The sequence below is a fragment of the Phaseolus vulgaris genome, chromosome 5 (genome assembly GCF_051622355.1).
Source record: "Phaseolus vulgaris cultivar YP4 chromosome 5, ASM5162235v1, whole genome shotgun sequence".
In the NCBI taxonomy this organism is placed as follows: Eukaryota; Viridiplantae; Streptophyta; class Magnoliopsida; order Fabales; family Fabaceae; genus Phaseolus; species Phaseolus vulgaris.
Window position 1 is genome coordinate 1,079,251 of NC_143502.1, and position 25,167 is coordinate 1,104,417.

The 25,167-nt window shown below is 32.5% G+C and overlaps 3 protein-coding genes and 1 pseudogene across 12 annotated transcripts; 1 reads left to right on the forward strand and 3 right to left on the reverse strand.

Moving 5' to 3' along the window:
- The first annotated feature begins 684 nt into the window (after positions 1–684).
- On the forward strand, positions 685–6,363 carry LOC137834662 (histone acetyltransferase of the MYST family 1). The gene is made up of 9 exons (XM_068642771.2): positions 685–971; positions 1,657–1,745; positions 2,236–2,298; positions 3,303–3,512; positions 4,121–4,189; positions 4,703–4,864; positions 5,530–5,623; positions 5,733–5,875; positions 5,953–6,363. The coding sequence occupies exons 1-9, from the start codon at positions 740–742 to the stop codon at positions 6,154–6,156; spliced, it is 1,266 nt and encodes a 421-aa protein (XP_068498872.2). The 5' UTR covers positions 685–739; the 3' UTR covers positions 6,157–6,363.
- A 262-nt stretch (positions 6,364–6,625) lies between these two features.
- Positions 6,626–15,870, reverse strand: LOC137834660 (serrate RNA effector molecule). Its single transcript, XM_068642770.2, has 12 exons — positions 15,381–15,870; positions 13,483–13,607; positions 12,276–12,327; positions 9,062–9,136; positions 8,901–8,975; positions 8,740–8,787; positions 8,539–8,607; positions 7,653–8,453; positions 7,509–7,554; positions 7,198–7,427; positions 6,922–7,110; positions 6,626–6,834 (listed from the first exon to the last, which is right to left on the reverse strand). The coding sequence occupies exons 1-12, from the start codon at positions 15,710–15,712 to the stop codon at positions 6,774–6,776; spliced, it is 2,103 nt and encodes a 700-aa protein (XP_068498871.2). The 5' UTR covers positions 15,713–15,870; the 3' UTR covers positions 6,626–6,773.
- Positions 15,871–17,499: 1,629 nt separating this feature from the next.
- On the reverse strand, positions 17,500–23,215 carry LOC137834663 (putative pentatricopeptide repeat-containing protein At3g23330). Of its 10 annotated transcripts, none has more exons than XM_068642777.2 (6): positions 23,119–23,215; positions 21,603–21,814; positions 19,566–21,186; positions 19,136–19,268; positions 17,839–17,933; positions 17,500–17,724 (listed from the first exon to the last, which is right to left on the reverse strand). In XM_068642777.2, coding segments are annotated over exons 2-3 (1,488 nt in total). In that variant the 5' UTR covers positions 21,605–21,814; positions 23,119–23,215; the 3' UTR covers positions 17,500–17,724; positions 17,839–17,933; positions 19,136–19,268; positions 19,566–19,700. The 10 variants fall into 10 exon arrangements, with proteins under 10 accessions (XP_068498878.2, XP_068498877.2, XP_068498879.2 ...); XM_068642776.2 differs by having other exon boundaries at positions 17,500–17,729; XM_068642778.2 differs by having other exon boundaries at positions 19,645–21,186; positions 23,119–23,213.
- LOC150027407 (U2 spliceosomal RNA) lies at positions 21,790–21,891 on the reverse strand (annotated as a pseudogene).
- Positions 23,216–25,167: the final 1,952 nt, after the last annotated feature.

The window sequence follows — 25,167 nt, forward strand, 5'->3', positions numbered from 1 at the left end:
TTTGCAAATATTTAAAATTTATAACCATTTTTAAATATTTAATTAACAAATTTTCAGTTGTGTTAAAATTGTTGAAAGTATATTTTTATGTTGGTGACAATACTAATATCAACTACCACTTGCACATATAATATCAACGAAATCATAATAATAATTATAGTCATAAAAATAAAAATAATAATAATAATAATAATAATAATAATAATAATAAAAGTATGTTTTTTTATTATTTCAATGAAGCTTGAAATGTCTTTTAAATGATGTATTTGTGTCAGGGACACTCCGTACTACTATACGTGTAGGACATTCATTAATGAAATGTTTACTTCAAAAAATATTTATTAAATTCTAAACAATTCTAACATGGTAATATAATTTAAAAAAAAAATGCATTAATTTTTTAAAAACTTAAATTTATTATATAAATTTTTTATTATAACAATAAAAATAACTTTTGAATTAGTATCAATCTTTATTCTCATTTATATAATATATACTGATATATCACATTTTAACATTTTAGAAACTAAACATATGTGTCCTTAATTTAAAACAATATTTGAAACCCAGTAAGAAAAAACATACAAAACTTTTATCTTTTTAAAATAATTTATTATAATTGTTTATTTTAATTTAAGTTATATTAGTATTATATATAATGAGAGAGAGCTTAAAATCTAGTTTTTTGAGTTCATCTTTCAGCATCTCTTCCTGCGCTTTTCAGCTCATCTTCACTCCCATGGGTTCCATCGAAATGCCAAACGGCAACGGAAAATCTCCGTCCTTCGACAGCGCGGAGGCGCCACCGGAGTCCAACACGTCCAAGCGGTGGAGATCGTCGGTGCTCCCCCTGGAGGTCGGCACGCGCGTCATGTGCCGGTGGAGGGACAGCAAGTACCATCCCGTGAAGGTCATCGAACGCCGGAAGGTTCCCGGCGCCGATTACGAGTATTACGTCCATTACACCGAGTGTAAGACCCTCAGTCCTTCGTTCTGTTTCTCGATTTGATTGAATAGAATGAACGGTTAGGGTTTCGATTTCGGGGGTTGATTTTGGGTTTGTTTGGTTGTAATTGGTGTCTTATTACGAATAAGGTTCACTGCGAATACTAGTGAAGCTTGGCCAGAATTATAGTAGTGGAGTGGTTTAGTGTAGTTGCTGTAGCAGACTAAATAGCGGGCTGAGTAGTGGCATTACGTGTTGATTTGCTAAAACATGCCATGACAGAGAGGCATTAGGATATTTTGGTTCATAATTTTAGGAGATCTCAGTTATACAAATGAAATATACAACTGTAATAGTAGTGAAAATGGTAAAAGAAGGAAATTGAATTTAGAAGATGATGATTGATGATTGACAACTTGTATTTGACTTTGGTTGGTACTTGCTTGTTTGTTTTGTTTAGGACACCTATGGATTTTTATTATTAATTAGTAATGTCATTAATCTTGATTGATTTTTATCATTCTCGAGAATTGAAGATACGTGCTATATGTAAAGTTTCAAACTAGCAGCTATCCTATTATAGTGTTTTTTGGGGCTGGTTGCTATATGCCGCTACCTGAAATTTAAAACACCGCTAGGCAGGGATGATGATAAGATGGTCACTGCTTAGTCTTATTGTAATTTTTTCTTTTTTCTTTTTTCTTTGGCAGTCAATAGAAGGCTTGACGAGTGGGTTAAGCTTGATCAGCTTGATCTTGATTCAGTGGAGGCGGTTGTTGATGAGAAAGTGGAGGAGAAGGTAATGACTATTTACTCCAACCTGTATAGGCAACATTTGTTAGAGACCTCGTCAATTTATTTTTTGAAGAAGGTTGTGGGGATTTCCTGAGGAAAAAGTGATAATGTAGTGGAGACATCTGTTTATTGTATACAAACACAAATTCTTCTTTTCCTGCTGGATGGGATTGGTTACATGGAACAAAGGATGCCATTGAATTATATTTAAATCCATGGTTTTATAAAATTTGAAAGACATTTTCTTTTCTATGGAATCTCCTTTTGGTGGGACCTGGTGGTAGCAGAAGAATAGATCTGGTATCATAACGAGTTGTAGTCGTGTTCATTTTGGTTTCTGGAATTTAATATACATTTGTTGTCACTTGTACTGGCCATTCTTCAATTTAATATCTTGAATGGTGTTTGCTTTCTTGGTTATGTCCACCTCTTATTTCAAAATTTGGTCTCTTGTGACTGAATTCATTTAAAAACTTGCAAATATGGTTTTTTAGGGGGCGTCTGGCTTGAAGATGACACGCCATCAAAAGAGGAAGATTGACGAGACACATGTAGAGGTAGAGTTATTACTTTTTCAGTTAGAATTTCAACATAAGCTGTTAGACACAAATACACACCACAAAACGCATGCTATACTTTTACTCCTTTTCATGCATATGCTTCAACAGTGAGTAGGTGCTATTTTGGCATAAAATAAATTGAATGCTTTAAGTTGTTAATTTTTCACTGGCACAACTCTTTGTTCATACTGTTCTTATTGAATATCTTATCAATATTTGAGTGTTATTCAAAATGATGTATAACAGTGTGTTTGGATTAGCTGTAAAAAGTATATTAAATATACAATTAATTATTGTTATGATTGATTATATAGAATCAGTTTTTTTGAGGATATGTAAGGTGAACAATGATTTTAGATTCTATTTTGTTTGGATTGTATAAAAGAATGACTTTTTCTGTAGTAACATTACAATAAGGGTATTGAATTGTTTGGTTGTATTGTATTTGAGATTATAAATTCTTGGGGATAAAGTGAAAAAACAGAAATTAGCTGCCTAGAAAATAAGCTGGTATAGGTTTTTAATCATAAGCTCCAATTCTTTTTCTTTTCTTTTTTTTACTTATTTTGAAAAAGCTATTTCCTTTGTAAAAAAATTGAACATCATAAGCTCAATTTCTAACAACTTTCAAACATGTATATGATGTATGGGTATTGGATAATGGATCTAAGTTTACTAATTTTTTTTCATGAAAAAGCCTGTTTGTCAAAAAAATTTAGAGCTGCCCCTAAATTGCAAACACTCTTAGACACCTCGTGCATAGGTGCTTCAAAAACACTATCCTTGTTTGCATGAGTAGCTTTAACAGTAAGATTGAAGTTGCATGAAACATGTAATCGTGAATTTGTGATATTATTATGTTGGAGCTGGATGTTGATCATTGCTTTTTTGTGCGTTTTAGTTGAAACCAGTATATTCTGCTGGCTGGTCAGTTTGTTCCAGCTTCAACTCTCAATTTGTTATTTGTATTTTAAATTTATATACATGTTATTAAATTATAGGGACATGAGGAACTTGATGCTGCCAGTTTGCGAGAACACGAGGAATTTACAAAAGTGAAAAATATAGCTACTATTGAACTTGGAAGATATGAGATTGAGACATGGTACTTCTCCCCATTCCCACCAGAATACAATGACTGTTTGAGGCTGTACTTTTGTGAGTTTTGCCTCAATTTCATGAAGCGCAAAGAACAGCTTCAGAGGCATATGGTGAGCTGTGACTTAAAAGTCCTTTCACTTTATATTTCTTTGTTTTGTGTATGCGGTCTTTTTTATTTGAGGGAAGAATAAATACTAGCAGATAGCTATTTATAAACAAACTAAGGCATTGAACTTATCTATGGGGAAAGTTTGTTCTCCAAAAAAATCATGTTACCACTCTTTATTGCAGTAATTGTACAAAAACAGCTTAGTTTTTAGTTCTGATATATCTGCACCTATTATACTTATTCTTCATTGAAGTTCTATTTGTTGTAGCTTTCTATGGGATTCCAACCAATCTGTGGTTTTGTAGTGTTTGCCATTTGAAATTTACTCATACTCAGGATTGTGTTTTAATCATTTAGTCATCTTTAAAATTTACTTCTTCTTTCTACTTATTTGAAAAGAAACCTTTTTTTATTGAAATTAATGTTTTTAGTTTCTTTACCACTTGAAGATTGATAAAAGAGTATTATATGAAAGTCTATAAAAAGCATCTGTTTATTCTTCGCTCTCCCTAGGACCCCCAAAAAGTTGAAAAAAATGTCAGTTTTATATTCCCAATGCAGATCACTTAAGCACCATTTTCTGTGCTAACTGGCTTCATGTTCATGCAGAGGAAATGCGATCTGAAGCATCCCCCTGGTGATGAGATATACAGAAGTGGCACACTTTCAATGTTTGAGGTACATTTTGAACACCAATGTTCTCAATATCAAATTCCTCCTTTTTTGTCATCAGTACCCCCTTCCATTATGTTCAATTTTTTGAGTTCAAAATTAATTTTTTTTGTCACTTATCTTTGAGTCATTGTACAATGAATATTCACAATTTGTTTATGAAAATTCATACCCTCCTTTGATTCTGGTAGAGTTCTTTTTTAAGAGGTCGGTTGCCCAAATTCCTGAAGCTCCCTAGCATTACCTGATGGGCACCAGCTCTCCAATAATTTTATTTAATTCCTCATCTCATTAAAAGAAAATGGGCGATTGTTTTTAAATAGTTAAATGATATGTATTTCAAATTAAAAATCTCAAATATTGGAATTTATTTTTATTTAAAAAATGAGTTGTTTTTATTTTGCTGGCAGTTGCAAGTTGAAATAGTTATCTACACATTTTTTATTATTAGTCCTTCATTGTTATTGAAGTTTGAATTTTTTTGATTATTTTAATTATTATTTTTATATCTGGGAACAGGTTGATGGAAAGAAGAACAAGGTTTATGGGCAGAATCTTTGTTATCTGGCGAAGTTATTTCTTGATCACAAGACCCTCTATTATGATGTTGATCTGTTTCTGTTCTATGTTTTGTGTGAATGTGATGATCGAGGTTGTCACATGGTTGGCTATTTCTCCAAGGTAAAATTTTACAATGCTGTCATTATTTTGCTCTTAATAAGATATTTCAGAATTTTATATTTTACTGCTAATAGCCCGTTTAAATTTTGTCTCGTAACTAAAGGGCCTACACAAACGCCCTTTCAAGTTGCAGGCCAATCATATTTCAGGCAGTTCTATGGGTTAAATACGTTTTTATTCTTGCAAATAGAGTGATATTTGCTTTTAGTCAGTGTTTTAAAACTATGACCATTGATTGTCTCTGTTAGGGCACTGGTTCATTGGTCGAACTAGTGAGTCACGGGTTGAACTCCAGGAATTGAGTTTATATTTACACCTGTACATATCTTTTACAAACTTGCCTTGTGGTGCAGTGGTTCGTCCTTTGTCATTTCCACGATGTGTTTCGAGCTTGATCCTTTTGATTTTAACCTTTTACTTGGTTATACGAATTTCATTTGAAGTTCCTTCAATGTAGTAGTCTCTTTGAAACTGATAATGGTTTTCATGGCTGCAACCAGTGGTTCTCCTGCTTGCTGATTTACTCAGTTGTGCATTGTGAAAATTGTGAAAAAAAGAACTTGGTTCTAATTTAATATATTTAATCTTCAAATATTTTATTTGTTTATTATTTTCTTCACGTTATGGTTAATCTTGTTGATATTGTTTACTTTTTTCTTTTGTAGGAAAAACATTCTGAGGAATCTTACAATTTGGCATGTATCCTCACCCTTCCACCTTACCAAAGGAAAGGCTATGGCAAATTTCTAATTGCTTTCTGTAAGCTCCGTTTTTTCTATGAAAAAAAGGCCTCTTTTTATTTACCAGTGCCTGGAGTATATGTGATAAAGTGTGACTGAAATTGGTTGAAATTTGAATGATTGAATAGCATATGAACTGTCGAAGAAAGAGGGGAAAGTTGGGACACCTGAAAGACCCCTTTCAGACCTTGGACTGCTAAGCTACAGAGGATATTGGACAAGGGTTCTCTTGGACATTCTGAAGAAGCACAAGGGGAACATTTCTATCAAGGTGAACATTTCTACCTTATTGTGAATGTTTGTAGGGGAATGAGAGTGGTAATGAGTTATGTTTGGTTTTTTGAACAGGAACTGAGTGATATGACTGCCATAAAAGCTGAAGATATATTAACGACACTGCAGAGCCTAGAATTGATTCAATACAGGAAAGGTCAACATGTGATATGCGCTGATCCCAAAGTGTTGGATCGCCATCTTAAAGCTGCTGGCAGGGGAGGCTTGGATGTTGATGTTTCCAAATTGATCTGGACTCCTTACAAAGAACAAAGTTAACTTCATCCATCCAAACATCTATCTAACTTGTACCATTTTGTACAGTCACAATCAGAATAGCTGTAGCTGTAATGTAATTGTAGTAGCCTAGCTAGTTCTATTATTTCTTTCTTCCTCCAATCAGCAATGTCGCTGCCAAATATCTATTTTTGATAATTCAACTATGCGAGTTACTACTTTTTCTGTTAAATTTGTATCTTTTGATAATTCGCATAATACTTCAGTAGGAACCTTATTTTTTCAATTATTAAATTTTGGATGAAACATTTCTAGAGTTCTAAAATACGCAACCCAGAATGATACTTTAAAAAAATAAAGGACAAGCATAATTTTTAAAATTTGTAAGTCCGAAGAAAAAGCCTATTCCTAAACATGATTTAGCTAGCCCAACTCATTAAAGAATATATTATATAGTTTAGATAAATTAGAGTGGAACTTTTGATTTAATAAGTAACTGTTGACTCCATGATGCAGTAAATAACAAATCGGGTACTATTATTTTGAAATTATCCTTTCAAATTTGAGCACATTAGAAAATTAGATTCTCAAACAAATGCGCAAAATAAATATGAAACCTAAGCTCACTATCTCATTAAAATTATGAATTGAAGCAACTCCTACAAGCTCCGATAGTCTATCACAGTTACTTCGTCTTCTGGGGCATCCAGATCTTCGTAGCTGCACCAGCATTTAGAGAATCAATTACTAAATCTTTGATACAATAAAAAATAAAAAAAGACATGATTTGGGATTCTTGTGAGCTACCTTCTCATCTGTCGAGGATCTGGTCTAAAGGATGGAGGGACAGCAATAATAGGCCCTGGTCCACCACCCATATGAGGACCAGATCGCATCTTCCTTCCTGAGGGATCGTAAGATGCACCTCCTCCTCCTTGCTCCCTTAACATCTGCATTGCAACTTCTGGTGGAGCAGGGACAAAGGGTCCCAAAGGCCTGTAGAAAAAGAATTCAAGGGAAATAAAGATATGAAGGGAATAAATAAAGTGCATTGGATTGGAATGAGAAGAAAGGGAAACCAACCCAGCACCAGGTACAGGCATCAAAAGTGGTGGAGGAGGGGGCATATCCGAGGTAAATGGAGGTACTCCATATGCTTCATACATTGCTTCCTCATTGGATGGGGATAGGGATCTATCACCCCTATCCCTGTCCCTATCCCTATCTCCATTCATTTTCTCATTCCTGTTACCACGATCATCCTTCAATCGCCCTTCCAAACCTCCTAATCTTCTCTTTAGACCCCTGTCCTTCTACAAACACAACAAAACCAAACTCAGCATTTCAAAATGTAATATTTTCTGAGGCATACAAGTGTAACTACTGGACTCTACCTGAGGTTGCTGCATCACAGGTGTTCCACCAGGAGCATCAGGATCACTACAATGGGAGAAAGGGGGCTATAAGTGTGTGTGTCCACCAACACCAGAAATAGCAATGCTACGCACCAAGTAAAAGAACCCTTAATTAATACTTACTTCATGTAATTTTGAAAATAAAGATCCTCACGCAATTTTGATGTGAGTTCCATCACAAGCTCAGGATGCTTTAGCTTCAAATGTTTGTATACAAATTCAGCCGCATGAAAAAGCTTTGTGCAGCCCTTAGCTCCACAACCATACTTCCACCCATATTTCTCATCCCTAATTTTTCTAACATATGGATCCAACACATCAGCTGCAGCAGCATCTATCTTCTCCTTCGCACTCATCAATTCCAATGGATCCTGACCATTCAACCTCCCCTGCCAAAATTGATCAAGTTTCTTCTCCCATTCCGAACCTGATTTACTTGTTTCCTCATGCCCTGCTCCTTCTGGTCTCACATGTCTAAAACCCTTGGCCTCATTAACCTCAATCATTCCATAGTAATCAATACCATGAATGCGCCAAAGATATGTAATAAGTGTGTCCAATAGCTCAACACCCTCTAAGCCCTTCACAGATGTTAAGCCTCGGATAATTATTATGGGGCCCACAGACCCACTGTGAGACTTATCATCACTCCTGTTGTGGTCACTGGTACATAAAATATTATCTTCAATACCCTTCTCCGTGTCGAGCTTACGAACAACAGCCTGAGCTTTTACAATATCTGTTTGTATCCGTCTAGGCTCAGAGCTGATAGGGTGAGCCTTTGGTGCAGCTGAGAAATCATTATCTTTATTAGGTCCCCTACCATGTCTTCTTCGCTTAATGCCACCATCTGTTTCTTCCTCTGAATTAGGTTCACTGGCTTGCCCTGATTTACTCGATGAAGAGGAACTCAAACCAGGATTTCTGCATTTTTCAAAATTATCATGAGACAAACAATATTTGAGGAAGAGCAGTCAAAAACAGATTGTGAGAAAAAGCAAGAACATACAGGTCTAATGTTCCACTCTGCAAATCAAGCAAAAAATCCTTTGCAAGCCGTCGAGCATTTTCATTCCTCCTAAAAGATGATGTGGCAGAGAGGATTAATAAAAAAGTATTTCCAAATATTAATTTACCATCTAATATAGTAACTACCCAATTAAAAATTCTATTATATGATCCATCAACATAAAGAGGGTGCTTCACTCACCTTTCAATTACTGTAAGTAAATTTGTTGGATGATATTTATCTTTTAACCTACACAAAAGGAATCAAAAAAAGGAAACATCAGAAGATTGCATGTCACTGAAGCAGGATGATAACCCAATAATCAAAATAAAATGTTAACAGTGGACAAAGAAAATCCATACCACTCCTCATCCTTATGAGCATTAAAATAAGCACGTTTTTGGGTAGAAATATACTCTGATTTGTATTCTTGATACCTAGAAAAATAAATTAAGCATATAACTAGTCAACAAGCATTCAATAATTACGTCCAATGAAAAGGATATTATTTTCCAACACTTACCTACGCTCAGCTTCAGCTGGCAGTACGTCATCTTCAAGCTCCTGAATGAATTGTTTATAGGACATCAACCCCTCTCTGAAATAATTGAAAGCATCTAAACTGTTAGCAGACTTCCCCTGCAACAAATATTCTCAAATAGACAAAGATAAGGGCAACACACATCCCATGAATCGTATCATAATCAACACTTCAAGTAGAAACTGCTATAATTATCCTTCAAGAAAAAGAATTTAAATAAATAATAAATTTAATATGTTACTTTTTCTATTTACTGATAAAACCTCAGTACTGTGAGATACACTGGAGTATATAGATTTTGCAAAAGTTGAAGCACAAACAGCACGATCTCAAGCATAAAAGCTCAAAACTGCAGGATCTCCAACACAACCCCGCACACCAAGGACTAGACATCTCAAGCATGGAAATGGGGTGGGATGTGAAAGCAACATTGCTGCTATTGTTTGCAGGCATGAGATACGAACCAAATGCTAGCAGAACATCTATCTCATTAGAAATTCTTCCTACAAAGTTGAAGCATAGAACAACATCGAACTTTTTTTAACCACCTGATTTACTCCAAAGAATGAGATGATGATTTGCTAACAAACACATTACTACAGATCCAAAGGAAAAAAAAAATTAAAGCAAAACTGAATGGGAATTCCAAAAAAGATGCAGAAATAAAGATCAACTGATGAAATAAGAGCATAATTTATGACAATTTCGGTATGTCCTATCTAGGGACACAGATGCCTTGATATAGGTAGTAGTAAACAACTGCAAATCAATGAAACAGCATTGAGTATAAATAAAACCAAAAAGTAATGATTATGTGAATTAGAATTAGTTTGCAATTTACAAAATCTTGAAGAATATTGTTGGATATGAACTAAATGCAAGAAATTAAAGTACAATGAGTGGTTCAGAAATTAAGATTGTCACAAACTTGTTTGACAAACTGCCATAATTTTTTAAGATTAATTACTAATTTGATCTCAATATTTAGAAAAATATCCCCTTCAAGCATTCTTGTACATGGTATATATAAAACACACCCGGATCACGAATTGAATAGCAAGATTCGATATCTATAATAAACACAGCATATGCAAAATTATTATTTATTAAAACTTATAATGAATATTCTACTATTAAATTTATTGTTTGAAAAACTAAAACAGATTTTACTATGTTTTATAATAGATTTTATTTATGGTCAAAAGATATTAAACAATAATTAAAATAAAAAAATCATCTCATCAAGTAAATATTTTCTGTTGATACTAGACAGACAATACTTAAATATCAGGTCGAACTTAAAAGTTAAAGCTGAAGGTCCAAAGTTGAAATATGTTTCATCTTGCAACTGAAACACAAAAGTTGCTAGAGAAAAAAAAAAACACAACATAATGTCATTTAGGGTTGGGAGATGGAGAGTTAGGTTATTTGTCTTCTCTAGAATGCAAAAGCCAAATAGAATATATGCAAAATTTATTTGTTCATCAATTTCTATCGTCAATTGCACACATCATATCAAATCACACTTATTTTCATCATATGGCAAATTGTGTTATACTGATAACCATGTTCCTATACTTAAAATCATCCCCTATGCATACCATTTTTTTATCTGGTTTAGGAACATGCAATTTTTTCTCTTTTAGTCCCTACACATAATTTAAATCCCTATAGTAAGGACTAAAAGGGATTAAAAATGACATGTGTAGAGACTAAAAAGGGATGTTTTTAAGTATAGGAACTAAAGGAATAAGTGTGTAGTTTCTATAGGAATCAAAGGAGTAAATTAAACCTTTCTTTAATTGTAAAGCTCTTGGTAGAATACAGCAGGAAGGAGTACCACTGTACTATACACACAAGTATTTTAATAAAGGTATTCAAAAAGAGAATTAGAACTACATTTCAAGATTTCATAAATAGGGCTGTAGAATCAAATTACATCACTACAAGTTACATCAATTATTAGACTATTCAATAACTTTATCTAAAACATTTATCATTATATTAATGTTCTTATCAAATAAATAATATCTACAATATCTTATATATTAATCCACAATTAATATTCAATTGATATCTTCCAAAAAAATGTAATATAAACTTTTAAAACATAAAAATAGAATTTTTTTTTACTATATTCTAATAATTATTCAACTTTGACAAAAATTGATACAATTAAGCTAATATACAGTTATAATCAATGGTTGGAATAATAAAAATCACATTTTTATATGAAGTTATTGATTTTGAAAGTTGATGTAAATTGTAATTTATAGTAGTATAATTTGATTCCTCTATATATCTATCCATGTGTGTGTGTGATCAAAACTTCCAGAAAATATAATCAATGAAGGCATTTTGTTTTCTTACTATGGATTGGCTACCCTCTTTGACTTTTTACTCACTGATTTTCTTTTAACCATTATCCTGTCTGGACTGATTATTTGTCTGAATTAGTTTTGCTTATTAAGTTCATAATGAAAATATAAGCAAGAGTCCGGCAGAAAACAATCTTCACCAAAGAACACAGGCAATGTGATAAAGCCCCAACTATCAAAGAAGACTCAGGGCCTGTTTGAAAGAAGTGGAAAAGGAAAAAGGGAGGGAAACCTACTTATTGTAAGCTTTCCCCTCTTTACCACTTCTCCCAAAGAGACCCTTAGTGTTCTCAGACAACAATTCTCCCTGTTACTTTCCAGAAATTTACTTGCCATGACAGAATAGCTTCTCCCTAAACTTTCCTTTGGCAAAAGGTATCTTTGTATTGAATGCCATTTCACTCACAGTACTTCAGTCTTTGCAGGGTGCATTTGAATCTGCATTTCAGATGTCTATTTATGGACAAAGGAGAACTGAGGTGCATAATATACAGATCCTTGTAACACACCTCATTCCTTTAATAATCGCATCTCCCAAATTGCTCCACAAATAGTAGCAGAGATCTGGTGTTGTGTTGGCCTTATATATCAATTTAAAGTAAACATTTCATCTCAGATGATATGAAAAACTCTCAATAACCTATAAAGCTTATGTTTCAATCCTGCAATGTTCTAAGAGTATATTGACTGCTTCACCATATTTCCTTTCTCAACTACCATCCCCCTGACAGAATTTCTTGCAGATGTAGCACAATAGATGAAACAAGACAGGTATAATTATTCAATCATGGTTTAAATTAAAGAAAAAAAAAACTGACCTTTGTGCACCTCCACTTGACAAATCTGCATAACCACGGTTAATATCAACATCTGCAAAATGAATGCACAATACAGGAACATACTGACAGTAAGCTGACTTCATCTGGGGAAAAAACAGAGGAATGTATGTACTTTATAGCATAAAAGTGTCGATCTACAACAAACCTTTAAAAAGAAAAATAAACAAAATTTAGAAAGGAAAAAGGTAAACATGAAATATGAATATATACCAAACAAGGACACCAAGCAAGACACACACACACCCTCCAAAAAAAAAAAGGAGGATAAGAAGAAAAGGTGTAAAAAATTATCGTGTCAAAAATAGGTTCATTTTAGTAGGGCATACAAGAAAAAGGGTACCCTTTAAGCTAACAAAATAACAAGAAAAACTTCTTAAAAAATCCAAGTTCTATTTTCTTTGCTTGACAACTGAAAAGTCATAATGAAGTCATTGAATAACACAATCACATGCTAAAGGAAAATGCTTAGTTAGAAAGAAAAAATTGAATGGCATGAGGGGGGAAATAAACAAGATATTCCCAATTAATAACTTTTTAATATAACAAAAGTAACAGAAACAATAGCATTATCCCACTAAGGCAAACAAGAGATTCTTAGTACAATTTTTGAAACACGATGAATGTACAAAATTTCAAAGGACATTGTAATTGTGAAAGAGATTGGTTACATATATTGACTCATACCCATGTTATTCCTAAATCGAGATAAAACTGAAATGTCTAATTTTATATTTCAACAAATGTTAAGGTCAAAAGGAGTGCGGTCGCGAATTCTCACCAAGAACAAAGCATAATTGAATTTATACATGTAAAGAAGTTATTAATTTATTAATCCATGGAATTAATTCTCAAAATACTATCAATAATTTGTCACAAATTGTAAAAAGGACGGTAAATGTTACAACTTTACCACACAGCAACATAAAATCCAGTTAGTTGACTATCAGTAAATTTACACGAAGCATGATATTATCTATTTAACTCCCATCACATGCAACATAGAAACAAATGAAATTGAAGAGAGTGAAAAAAAACTATTTTATTATGTGTACATATTTTCAGTATGCAAAGTGGGAAGTCATGTGTTTAACTTAGCTCAATTAGAGAATAAAATTGGAATTAAAGTTATAAATGGCATCTATACTACGTAAGGAAAACCCAAGGCAATTAACAATTATTAACGTACCAGACATCCCATTATGATATCCCCCAACAGATCGATGTGCAAGCCTGCCATAAGACTTCTCATCTGCATAACCAGTTCTTCCACCCACTCCCCGTTCATAGCCACCAAAATACTCATAGCCAAATCTGCTTTAATCACATTCAATTCAATTAATTAAGTAAATTAATAAAGAAACTATCAGCATAAAATGTGACACATGGCCTAGGGTGAAAAGAAGTAAAGCAATAAATTCAAATGTAAGAGAAAATACTTCTAATGTATTTCCTATAAACAATTTGAATAATTTCATGACAGTATGAAATCACTTTACTCAGTTAACACGTAACCAGTCATCTCTGAGTATATTGTGTCCTATAAACATAAACAATTTATATAATCACAGGATAGCATGAATATATCAACACATCTAGTCAACATAAAACCATTCATCTTTGAGTAGTCATGCTACAATAGGTGAAATTTGAAAGAAATCAGAAAATAGATAAATTTGAAATAACACAGTTCCATAAATACATGTAGCTAATATTTTGTCTTTGCAATTGCAATAAGTAAAAAAGAAAACAGAACCACTAAAGCACAATTTGAATAATTCCAAGATTCTTTCTAGGCCTTTTTATTTTCCAGAATACAAGATAAGTATAGGACAAGATAAGTATAGGATTTATAATTAAAACAGTATATAGTTAAGAATACTGCAATTTGGTTGAAAGTCAAAAATGATAGCAAACATCAAAGGATTAGAACTTTCTCGGGTAAGAAGATCAAAATTCAACAAGTGTATGATAGAGACATCACATCAGTTTAGAAAATAAACATGGTGTGATCGATACAACAGCAGCAGCAAAGCCTTATCCCATTACGTGAGATCGGTTAGAAAGATCATATGCTGTCATTCACCATAGTTAAAAAACCAAAGGTTCAGAAATATATTTACCCTGAGATCTCCCAACGTTCTTTTTAGTCTCTCTCTTCTCTTTTTCACATAACTAAGGTCATATTATTTACTCTTCTAACTAGTGGATCTTGTGGGCTTCTAAATAGAGTGAGATTGATATCAAAAAGAAAAACAGAAGGATATCATAACAGGAAAACCCCAAACATCAAGCCAAGCGAAAGGAGAAGGAAAAAGAAAAGGCAATATTTCCCACCTCGACCCTAACAAATAAAATGCAAATAAATATGACAATTTGCCATATGTCTAAGCCCTTGACAACAAGAGCTGGTGCTCTTTTCCTTCTTATAATAGCAATCCACGGTAGAAAAATAATTTGTACAAACGTTTCCAAAATATATGCTGTCAAAACAGTTTAACATCCAAATTCTCATATTTTATTTCTTTGGATTCATAAAACGAATCGATAAAAAAAAACTACAAGCAGAAGCGAAACAAACAGACAACAATAAAGAAAAAAAAAAAAGAAATTCAAAGAGACAAATTCAAAGCGAAAAAAAAAAATCCCCATGAGCCCTGTGCCCATTAAACACCAAATTCCCAATCATACACTAAAACTCCAGGTGAACTCCCTTGAGAATTAGAGAGTTCATTTTCCATCCAACTAAATGTAATTGAAGAAAAAACATATAAACTCCCCATCCATGAGGGTTTCTACTTTGTCAGCAACATAAACAATCAATTCAACCAACAGTTTCCACCACAACGCAAAAGAAAAACAACATTTTACATCAAAATCCTAAATTAAAATAAACTACACTAACATACATGACCTAATTCCAGTGCTATTTTAGTGTTGCCAGTTTGCAGCTGGACTTAACATGTGCTCAACCCAAACAATGTCATTATCAATTAAATCTTCTTCATACAAAAAAAAGGACCTAATTCCAAATATTAAAAACCAAAACTCCATCTACTTCAAAATTAGGGCAAAAGCTGGTATCACCTGTCCTCAGGTCCATAACCACGGGGGCTGCCCCTCCGAGACCGCTTGTACGGGGGAGGTGAGCGGCGCGACGGCGGCTGGGGAGAGTAGCGGCGGTCGCGGTAGCCGGGGCTGGGGCTGCGGCGGCGCTTGAAGTCCCTGTCGCGGTCGTAGTAATCGCGGCTACGGTTGGGGTGGCGGTCTAATTCCCGATCTTCACGGCGGTCCCGGCGGCGCGGCGGAGGTGGATCTTCTTCGGCGGCAGAAGTGGGTGGCGGAGGGGGAGGAGGAGGAGCTGAAGCAGAGGGAGATTGATCGAGAGATTCGGGAGGCATGTTGATGACTTCGGCCATGGCAGAGAGAAGAGGAATCGATTGAGAGTAAAACCTAATCCGAATTGAATGAAGATGTGAATGAGATTGAGGTGAGTGTGTTCTCTGGATTTAACTTTTTACTTCTTCTTGCCTCAACAATCTCAATATGCACTCAATTTGTGGTTCACATACAAATCAAACCATTTAGTAATTAATTAGGGTTTATATTTTTTTCAAAGGTTATTTTTCAGAAATTGAAATATAATAATGTTTGATTAAACAAGAATAAGATAAATTAAGAATATTGTGAAATTTAATCGTATCAAATGTTTAATATATACTCCACAATGAAGAAGTGAAAACACTATTTTTTATAATAGTTATAGAAACATTATAAATATATTAAAATTTTAAAAGATTATTAAAATGTCATATGGCGCTATTGTATTTGAACAAAAGTTATAACACGATTTAAGTATAATTAAATTTTTAATAAAATCATTATAAGTTATTTATTTTAATAATTAAGAGATAAAATTATTTTAATAAAAATCTCTAATAGATATATTTGAACATGTCAATTATAAATACTCGCAAAAGTAAACTGACTACTACTCTATTAATTACAAAATAACAGAATAACTAAAATAAATATTAATATAAGGGTAAAAGAAAAAAGGAAAAAAAAAATAAAAATAAAATATATATATATATATATATATACTTAGAAATCGTTATTGAGAAAAATCCCCTTTTATATTAGTGGATTAAATAAAGATAATTTTTTTATCATATCTTCTTTATTTTTAACATGGTTACTCTCCTTAGATTTAAAAAAAAAATACACTAATAAATAGGTGTGAAAGACTTCATGGATAAATATACCATGATATTCCAACAAATATTACATTAAAATAGAATAAGATAAATTAACATATCTTAATCATGTAAAAAAATTAATATTAAAAATATTTAATTTTAAGTAAAATCTTATATTTAAAGTTTTGTTAATAAAAAAATATAAAAAAAAGTTATTATAATATTTTGTATCAAAACTTTGATAAAATTGTCTGATACATTTACATATAAAAAAATAGATTAACAAAACTTTAATTATTTTGAATCAATTCTTCTAACAATCTTTATATTGAATTTTTTTATATGTTTTTATCTTCTTAATTAAATGAACTGAAACATGAATGAAATTTTAATTTTTTAGTAACATAAATATATTTTTTATAATTAATAAAATTTTAATTTAAAAAAGAAATATTTTTCTTATGCAAGCTGGGTCGCAGGCCTGCAAATTACCTCTTATGTAAAATAGGTCAGTGAAATGAATACACGCTCCTTACGTAAGAGTATTCGGTCCGCACGCATTTTACAAGCTAAATGTGGAGTAGACAAAACCGCATTGTCACCCTAATTTTTTTTCCTCTCATCTCTTCCACATTTAACATTAACAACATTTTTCAAATTTTCTAATAATCTTGTTAATCTTCTTCATACATCCTAATTAAAGTGTTTTTTTTCTTCAAAAATACTATAATTTCATTTGATATTTCTTTAAATTGACAAAAAAATTATCCTAAGATTGGACAAAACATACATGTCATACTAAAGTCCACATATACAACTGGTCCCATTCTAGAATCAATTTTTTTATTCCCATTTTAGGAAATACCAAATGGAATTGCAGCATTTGGAGAGAAAAACCAATTAAAGTCCTTTGGAATGTCTGAACCAGAAAGTTTTTAACCTAGATAATTATTTTGACTTTGATATTAGTTTTAGTCTAATAATCAATTCCAGAAAGAGACAAGACATAAAAAAAACAAAGTACAAGAAGATAGATTTTTAAAACAACAAAAACAATTACAAACACTGAATTCAGTTTCAATAAAGGAACTATTCTATTCATAAAATTAACCAGTTACATATGCCAGAAACAGATTCTGCTTTTCTTGATCTTGAACAGCTGTTCTAAGGAGCTATGCTAGATCGATTCGGCAGTAATCACAGCTCCTAAACAATGCCTCCATTTCAAGGACCTATGCTATATCAGAAAAAGAAAAAAAAGGTTAAACAAATGTAGTAAAATTAAACAAAACCCCATTTTTTTGTTAAGTCAAGAAAAACTAATAATGTGGGGATCATGGTCACACTTTTTTCAAGCAATCAATGAACTCTATTGTCATTTCACTGCAAAGCTGCTTATAAGCCAATTCCCCTCCATTTAGCCATGTAGTCAGAAAATCCCCTGACAAGTTAGACATTGAAACAAAGTGTAAAATTCCAGTGCAATTAGCCTCAGTAAACACTATAATGACAAACTCTAACTATTAAACTTGTCATGGAAAAGTAACATTGTCAATTTATCAAAACTCATTCTAGCTACCAAATCTACGAAGCACAAATACTCACACGACACTGATCCGACATGGGAACACGAATCTATATATTATAAAATTATGAATTATATGCACAAGTATGTTTCAATTTTTTTTTTGTAGCAAAAAGATGTTTTTCATGGCTGGTTCAAAAGGATTTATTCCTTATTTTTATAATTATAATAAAACTTTATATAATAAGTTTGAGTTTTTAGAAAATTAATGTATTTCTCCTTTTAAAAATTGTGTTAGAACTGTATTAGAATTGTTAGAAATCCAACAAATATTTTTTGAATTTGACACTTCATCGATACGTGTCCTACGAGTGTCGTACGAGTATTAGTCGTGTGTCCGACACAGACACGCCATTTAAGAGGCGTGTCCGTGCCGGGTAACCAAATTTAAAGCAGTTATTGTAAAATTCAACAAACTTATCAGACATGTCAATCTCTAATATGATGAGTGTGTAAACCACTACATCTAAATTAGATTTATTACTTTTAAAGTAATTATTACTACAATAGTTAACAAATGGCAATCCTTCCATACATGCTTACACTATGATTGGAAGACACATTCTACTTCAGTCATAGAAAAAACAAATTAAATGAAAAAAAAAACTCTAAGGTGCATTTACTTATACTTCTATTTTCCTTTTTTATTTCTACTTCCACTTTTTAGTTTCAAAATTATCACCTTATTTTGATATATTTTCCATTTTCAAAGATTTGTGCAGGAATGTGAAAGAAACATTTTATTGTTTTCTCTGTTTTCTGTACAAATCTGAGAACAGGTGATGGGTGTGTAATTCAAAAGAGAAAATGAAAATGGAAACAGGAAATAATACTTATATTATTTCTGGACTTCAAATACATAGTATGGAACCCTTTTCTATCAGCAAATAAACAAATAAATAAAATAAAACCATTTTCCCTATAGCTCAAATTATGAACCCTAAAATATCACTATAAGTTACTTCCACAGATCCATGGATTCAAATAACTCTTAGAAAAAACTGATATGACATTTAGTTTTGACGGAATCCAAAATGCTCTGTAAGTAATTAATTAACCTTTTGAGCTTGGAATATGCTTCGGCCCTGCGTTGTTGAATTGTGAGGAAATCGTAAAGCACAATTTGGGTGGGTGGATCAACCTCCATCATCTCCTTTATTGAAACTTTCTTCTTGAATCCAAATCTTCTTCCTGATATACAACAATTATTACTGATATAATCACAAAAGTAAAAAAGTTATGACTAACCGACTTAAAGAAAATTTCTTCTATAAACAGTTAACCCAGAACCAATTAATTGTTATAAATTTTGGCAGGAATTCTTGTTACAAGGTTCTAGATGATTGTAAAAATAAAGGATGAAACTATATAATTCAACGGGGAAAATACTTCAGAGAACCATGTCAAAATACAACAGATATAATCAATTGATTTGAGTCCCAAGTTTCAAATAATCGATCACTAAGTAATTGACACTATCACACTTACATAAGTATTAAATCAGTACTCAAGTAGACCATCATATATTTTTTGTTTCTTTCACTAGTTTAAGACAAGAATGCATTACTCTTCTACTGAGCCCTCCTGCCCATAATTAGGTGAACCGACTCTAATGCTCCACTATTAGAAACCCTTGATCAAGGTATCATCATGATCATGTAGAAGATTTTCTACTCCCTGATCATTAGTCAAATAATTAGTATTTTGCAAATCATCTGAGCTAGTGGATGAGACAGGTCCGCTTGATCGAATGTGGATTCTTCCAGCAATATTGATCCAGCTACAGGCAGGAATTTTAACCAAACCCAAGTCCCTCATTTTTGCTCTAATAATTGATAAGCTATCTACCATACCAAGAGATTGATAGATACCACTCAAAGCTATGTAGTTGCTAGCATTATTTGGTTCTAATTGGAATAGTCGATGAGCTGCAATTTCTCCAACTTCAACATTTTTATGCATTACACAACCAGCAAGAAGGGCACCCCACATGCTTCCTGTTTCTGATGATTTAACACTTTGTAACAACTCAAGTGCTTCAAAAAGATACCCACAGCGGCTCAGAAGATCCACCATACAAGCATAATGCTCAACAGTAGGCTCAAATCCATAATCTGAACAAATTGAACTGAAAATGTGCTTGCCTTGATCTATCAGACCTGAACGGCTACAACTGGTCAAGATTGCTGTGAGGGTGACAGGGTTTGGCCTAAAACCTTCATCTACCATTTTCTTAAATAGCAAAAGAGATTCCTCCCCCTTTCCATGTGCCCCATAACAAGAGATCATGGTGGTCCACGTGACTAAATTCAGGAAGTGCATTGTCCTAAAAACCTTTTCTGAATCTTTCAAGCATCCACACTTGCCATACACATCAATCAATGCATTCCCGATGGCAGCATCCACATCAAAACCAAAGCTTCTCACTACATGCCCATGGACTTCTCTCACCTTCAACAAGTCTCCTTCCTTTCCACATGCATTCAAAACGCTAGGAAGAGTCATGAAATCCACCCTCATCCCACCCAAGCTTAGCATCTCCCTAAAACAATGCATTGCATTTGAACACAAACCGGCCCTTCCAAACCCCAAGATCATCAAATTCCACGTCACAGAATCCGTACATAACATGTTGGAAAACACACAACAAGCCTGAGACACAGCCCCATACTTAACATAAAACTCAAGTACAGAATTTGCCACAACAACATATCCTTCATACCCAAGCCTTATAACCAAACCATGACACGTACTACCAATGGAAGCATCATCCACTCCTACAGAAGCCTTGAACAATGGGGGCAGGGTATAGTGATCCGGCCTAAGGCCACAGAACTTGAACTCACGAAAAACCACCAAGGCATCGGCATACATGCAATTCTGGGCATAGGAGGCAATCATGACATTCCATGAGTACATGTTCTTTCTGTCGAGCATTTTATCAAACACCTTGCGAGCTTCATGGAGAAGGCCCAGTTTAGAGTACAGCAACAAGAGGTCAGTTTGGATAATGCTGTTGGGAAGCAAACCTTGGATGAAGCTTTGTGCATGGCATTGCAAAGCTGCAGAATGTGCTGTGCAACTTCGAAGCAGGAATGACAATGCTTTCCTGGTTTCCAATAAGGTTCAATTCGAGGTTTAAATGATTGAATTATAGAAATCATATCAAAATAATAATCCAATATTATTATCAAGAGTACCCTATAGTCAAAGGTCAGTTTGGGCTAGTTTTCCTTCTTAATAATATGGCTAGTTTTTTCAGTTTCTTTTATGAAAACATGAAAAAAAAGAAAACACTAGTACAAAATTTATGTTCAAGGTAACTCGTCGAGACAAACGCAAAGGTTGTTTCACAAAGCAAAGGAAGAAGAATAAATTAATAGTGACACTAAAAGCTTTGGTACCATTTAATAAGAAGAAAAAATAGTTTAATTTTCCATCAAGTATGAATTTTAACTTGTAAGAAATCACATTAAATCTAACTTCTAAAGTAATTGTTAGGAAAACGGAATTATCTTGTCATACATAACAATCTAACTGAGAGGAAGGTGTAGCTGGGAAGCAAGCACAACTGCTGTCTGCATAATTGCTGCTATGGTGTGGTTAAGGTGCTGATAAGAGGTAGTCCAGCTGCTAGGCAACTGTGGTGCTTCTTAAACTTGGTTTAGGCCTTTCTCAATTTCTAAATTGAATAGCCTGCTTCATCTCCCTGGTTGAGTTTATGTACCTGTTCGGAGCTGATTCAGTAGTCAAATATTAAACTCATAAGAACAAATACTACACTTAATCTTAGCCAAAAGAGCAAGAAAGGTATGCTATAAAACTAATTGAGTTCAAACACATTATAATATTTCCAAAGGTCTTTTTACTTGGATATGTTACTATCACCTACCATGCTGATTCTTCTCCTAAAGCCTTGCTAACCATCACCAATGGTTAGAACTTATAGACCTGGTTACTGCATGGAATGGGATTACTAAGGTTTTACTAAGTTAGCAATAAGATGGTAGTGTTTTTTTTTTTCAGCAAATAAGACACTCAATTATACGTTACAAGTAGTACCATAGTATCAAACAAAGAAAAGAGCAGTAGCAAAACATCACCTACCTACGTCTAAGGATGACCATATCATATAAGGATGCTAAATTGCAACAACAGGACATAAACAACTTAAGGCAGTATTGACAACAATCCCAAAAATCATATTCCAACCAAGACATAAACACATAATTTAGTTGTGCTTTAAGCCCAAATCCCCCTCACATGACAGTACACCATAACAATGCAAGCACCCCTCCAACAGTTGCAAATTCATGATTAACTCTCCCTGCCATTTCCACATTGTGGGTATATGAGTCTGGTACCAAAAATGTCTGACTAGTTGTACTTTTTCGAACTCTGATGATATCTGACAATAAATGCAGCAACATCTCTGAAACATTTGCATTGCATATCCAACTTTCCTGCCACTTTCACTACATCAATATGGATCTGTTACTTAATTTTTGCCACATGTTTTGCTCAGATACTTGTTTTCCTCCCTTCGAAAGCAACCACACGCCTCTTACTCACATTCCTCAGACAACTACATATAACTGGATTCCAAACCACAGATTGCTACCAGTCCAGTTACTCACTTGCAAACACCCCTCTTTATAACCCCACTTGACTACTTCAAAAAACTAATAGCTCCATTGATAGTCCCTCGAGACAACTACCTTACTCTGCACTTGCCCCTATTGGGCACCTATTCAAGAGAACTAATTACTTCACACAGAGAACAAGATCAAATTTTTAAAGATAACCTCTCAAACCAGCCCTTTTGCTTCCTTCCCACAGGCACCTATTCTAGAATATCAAACACTTCAAGCAATAGAATAGGGTAAATTCACAAACTAGAATATGTAAAATTCACCAAAACATTAAAGAAAGGGATTGAGGGTAATGCAGAGGTGGTCACATGCAAAGTAGAAACCTTTGCAGAAACCCAACAACCAAAATATGCAAGACATTAATGGAGGAACAGAGGGAAAACGGTTACCTAGAAGTGCTGGAGAAAATTTGAGAGATTGAGGAGAGAGGGATTTCGAATTGAGCAAGACAGTGATTTGGAAAGGTTCAGAGCAAAAATTCATAATACTATTCAAATTGCTTTATATTTAAAATTTATTATTTCTAATAATCACGTAAAAATTCATATATAAATTTATTTCTTGTAATTAATAACTAAATATCGTTATACTAACAATTAATAAAAAAAATTGAAACACTGTTCGCATTTCTGAAGCAAATCCTTTGTCAAAATCTGTATTCTTGTATTTACTAAATTAAAATTGACAATTCAAAATATAACCAAAAAGGTTTGTTTCAAATATTTATGCTTAAGTTAAATATATAATTGTTAGTTAATTAATTATGCCAATATTGATATAAAATGGTAGTTTAATGTTAAACTTATGATTTTTAATACTTCTTTTCGTGAAAACTAAAGTTACGTATAATTTTTAAAAAGTGTTGAATAAAATATTTAAGACTTTTTTTTATGACGCAGACTATATTTTCTAATAGATAATATTTAATGAATGGAAAACATGACAAAAATGTTTATATTGGCAAACTCATTATTTCTGAATTTGATCTAATTTTCTTTCAAAAACTATTAAAATATTTCACTGTTGAAATATTTTATTGTAATGAGTACACATTTTCATAAATTTGTTCTAAATATGATCATTTTGTGTTTAGTTTTTTTATCCTTGATTACTACATATTTATTGAGGAATGATTTTTTTTATTTTTTTGTGTTATCCACTCCACTTTTATAAAAAAAAATTATAAATTTTAAAATTATATATCACTTATTAAAACTTACATGACAAATTTCTCACATTTACTTTATCTCAAACTAAAACCAACATTTTATAAAGATTAAAAATAAAAAAGTTTTAATTAAAAATTAGAAGAAAAAAAACAATTTAGAAGATCAAAAACATATTTAATTTTTTCTCATTAGTTTAAACTACTTAGGAATATTTAGTTCCATTTAAAAAAATGAATGGTTAGAAATAAGTAAACCAAAAAGACTGAAGAGTCAAAGCCGTAAAAACAAAGGGTTTGTTTGGCTGTCATAAATCATCACATGCATTTTGCTGATAAATAAAATTTTATTTTTCTATTTAGATATAGTAACTTGTTTTTGAAAATTCCATTATTGGTATCTTAACAATGAGAGAGATTTTGAGATTTATGTGCTTGAAGTAAAAAAAGAAAAAAAAATATTGTTAAAGGTAGTTTAATTATTAATATAGTGTTCCAATATAAAATATAGAAGTTAAATATTAATTATTGAGTATACAAAAGCTACAAATTTTATAAAATTTAAAATTATTAAAAATTCATTAAATTAATTTAGTATATATATATATATATATATATATATATATATAACACAAAGACGGAATCAAATTCAAGTCATAAACTAGTAAGATCAATCTTTTTAGTTTCTTAAATAACATGTATAACTTTATAAAACTCAACATTATGAATATCAACAGAGAAACCACTAATAAACTCCCATATACGCTTACGAAAAATAAAGATAAGACGATCATTAATATTAATTTTAACCTAATCCAGTAAAAAAAACTCATATCTACCAGAGAAGGATAATGATACATTCATTTGACACTTAAATAAATTATTATTTTATTATAATATAATATTTTATTTTAAAAAATAGTTGTAAAGTAATTATTTTTATTATTGACAGTCTCAAACAAAATTTATTAAAAAATTATGTTGGGAACTAAACAAAAATTTGGTACAATTAAGATTAAAAAAATTAAAAAACAAAAAATTATAGGGATATTCGTCCTTAATAATTAGGAAGCAGCCTTGTTTTTGTCGTTTCTGAAAGCATTAATCTAAAATACAATTAATCCAAATTATTAAAAAATAAAGTAACAATTCTAATTTGAGGGCTTTTTTCGTAGTAATAGTGGGCGGGTCTCATGAGATCTATGCCGGCCGTCGGAATCAAATGAAGGGGTCGAAGGACCATTCGATTCATGAAGGGGCATAGATATAGGCC

Excerpts from the sequence above, each read along its gene's own strand:
- LOC137834662 (XM_068642771.2), top strand. The coding sequence starts at position 740 with ATGGGTTCCATCGAAATGCCAAACGGCAACGGAAAATCTCCGTCCTTC. Across the intron at positions 972-1,656 it reads TTACGTCCATTACACCGAGT|TCAATAGAAGGCTTGACGAG; the intron begins GTAAGACCCTCA and ends TTTCTTTGGCAG. Across the intron at positions 5,624-5,732 it reads CAAATTTCTAATTGCTTTCT|CATATGAACTGTCGAAGAAA; the intron begins GTAAGCTCCGTT and ends ATGATTGAATAG.
- LOC137834660 (XM_068642770.2), bottom strand. The coding sequence starts at position 15,712 with ATGGCCGAAGTCATCAACATGCCTCCCGAATCTCTCGATCAATCTCCC. Across the intron at positions 12,328-13,482 it reads ATATCATAATGGGATGTCTG|ATGTTGATATTAACCGTGGT; the intron begins GTACGTTAATAA and ends TTCATTTTGCAG. Across the intron at positions 8,976-9,061 it reads CCAGCTGAAGCTGAGCGTAG|GTATCAAGAATACAAATCAG; the intron begins GTAAGTGTTGGA and ends TTATTTTTCTAG.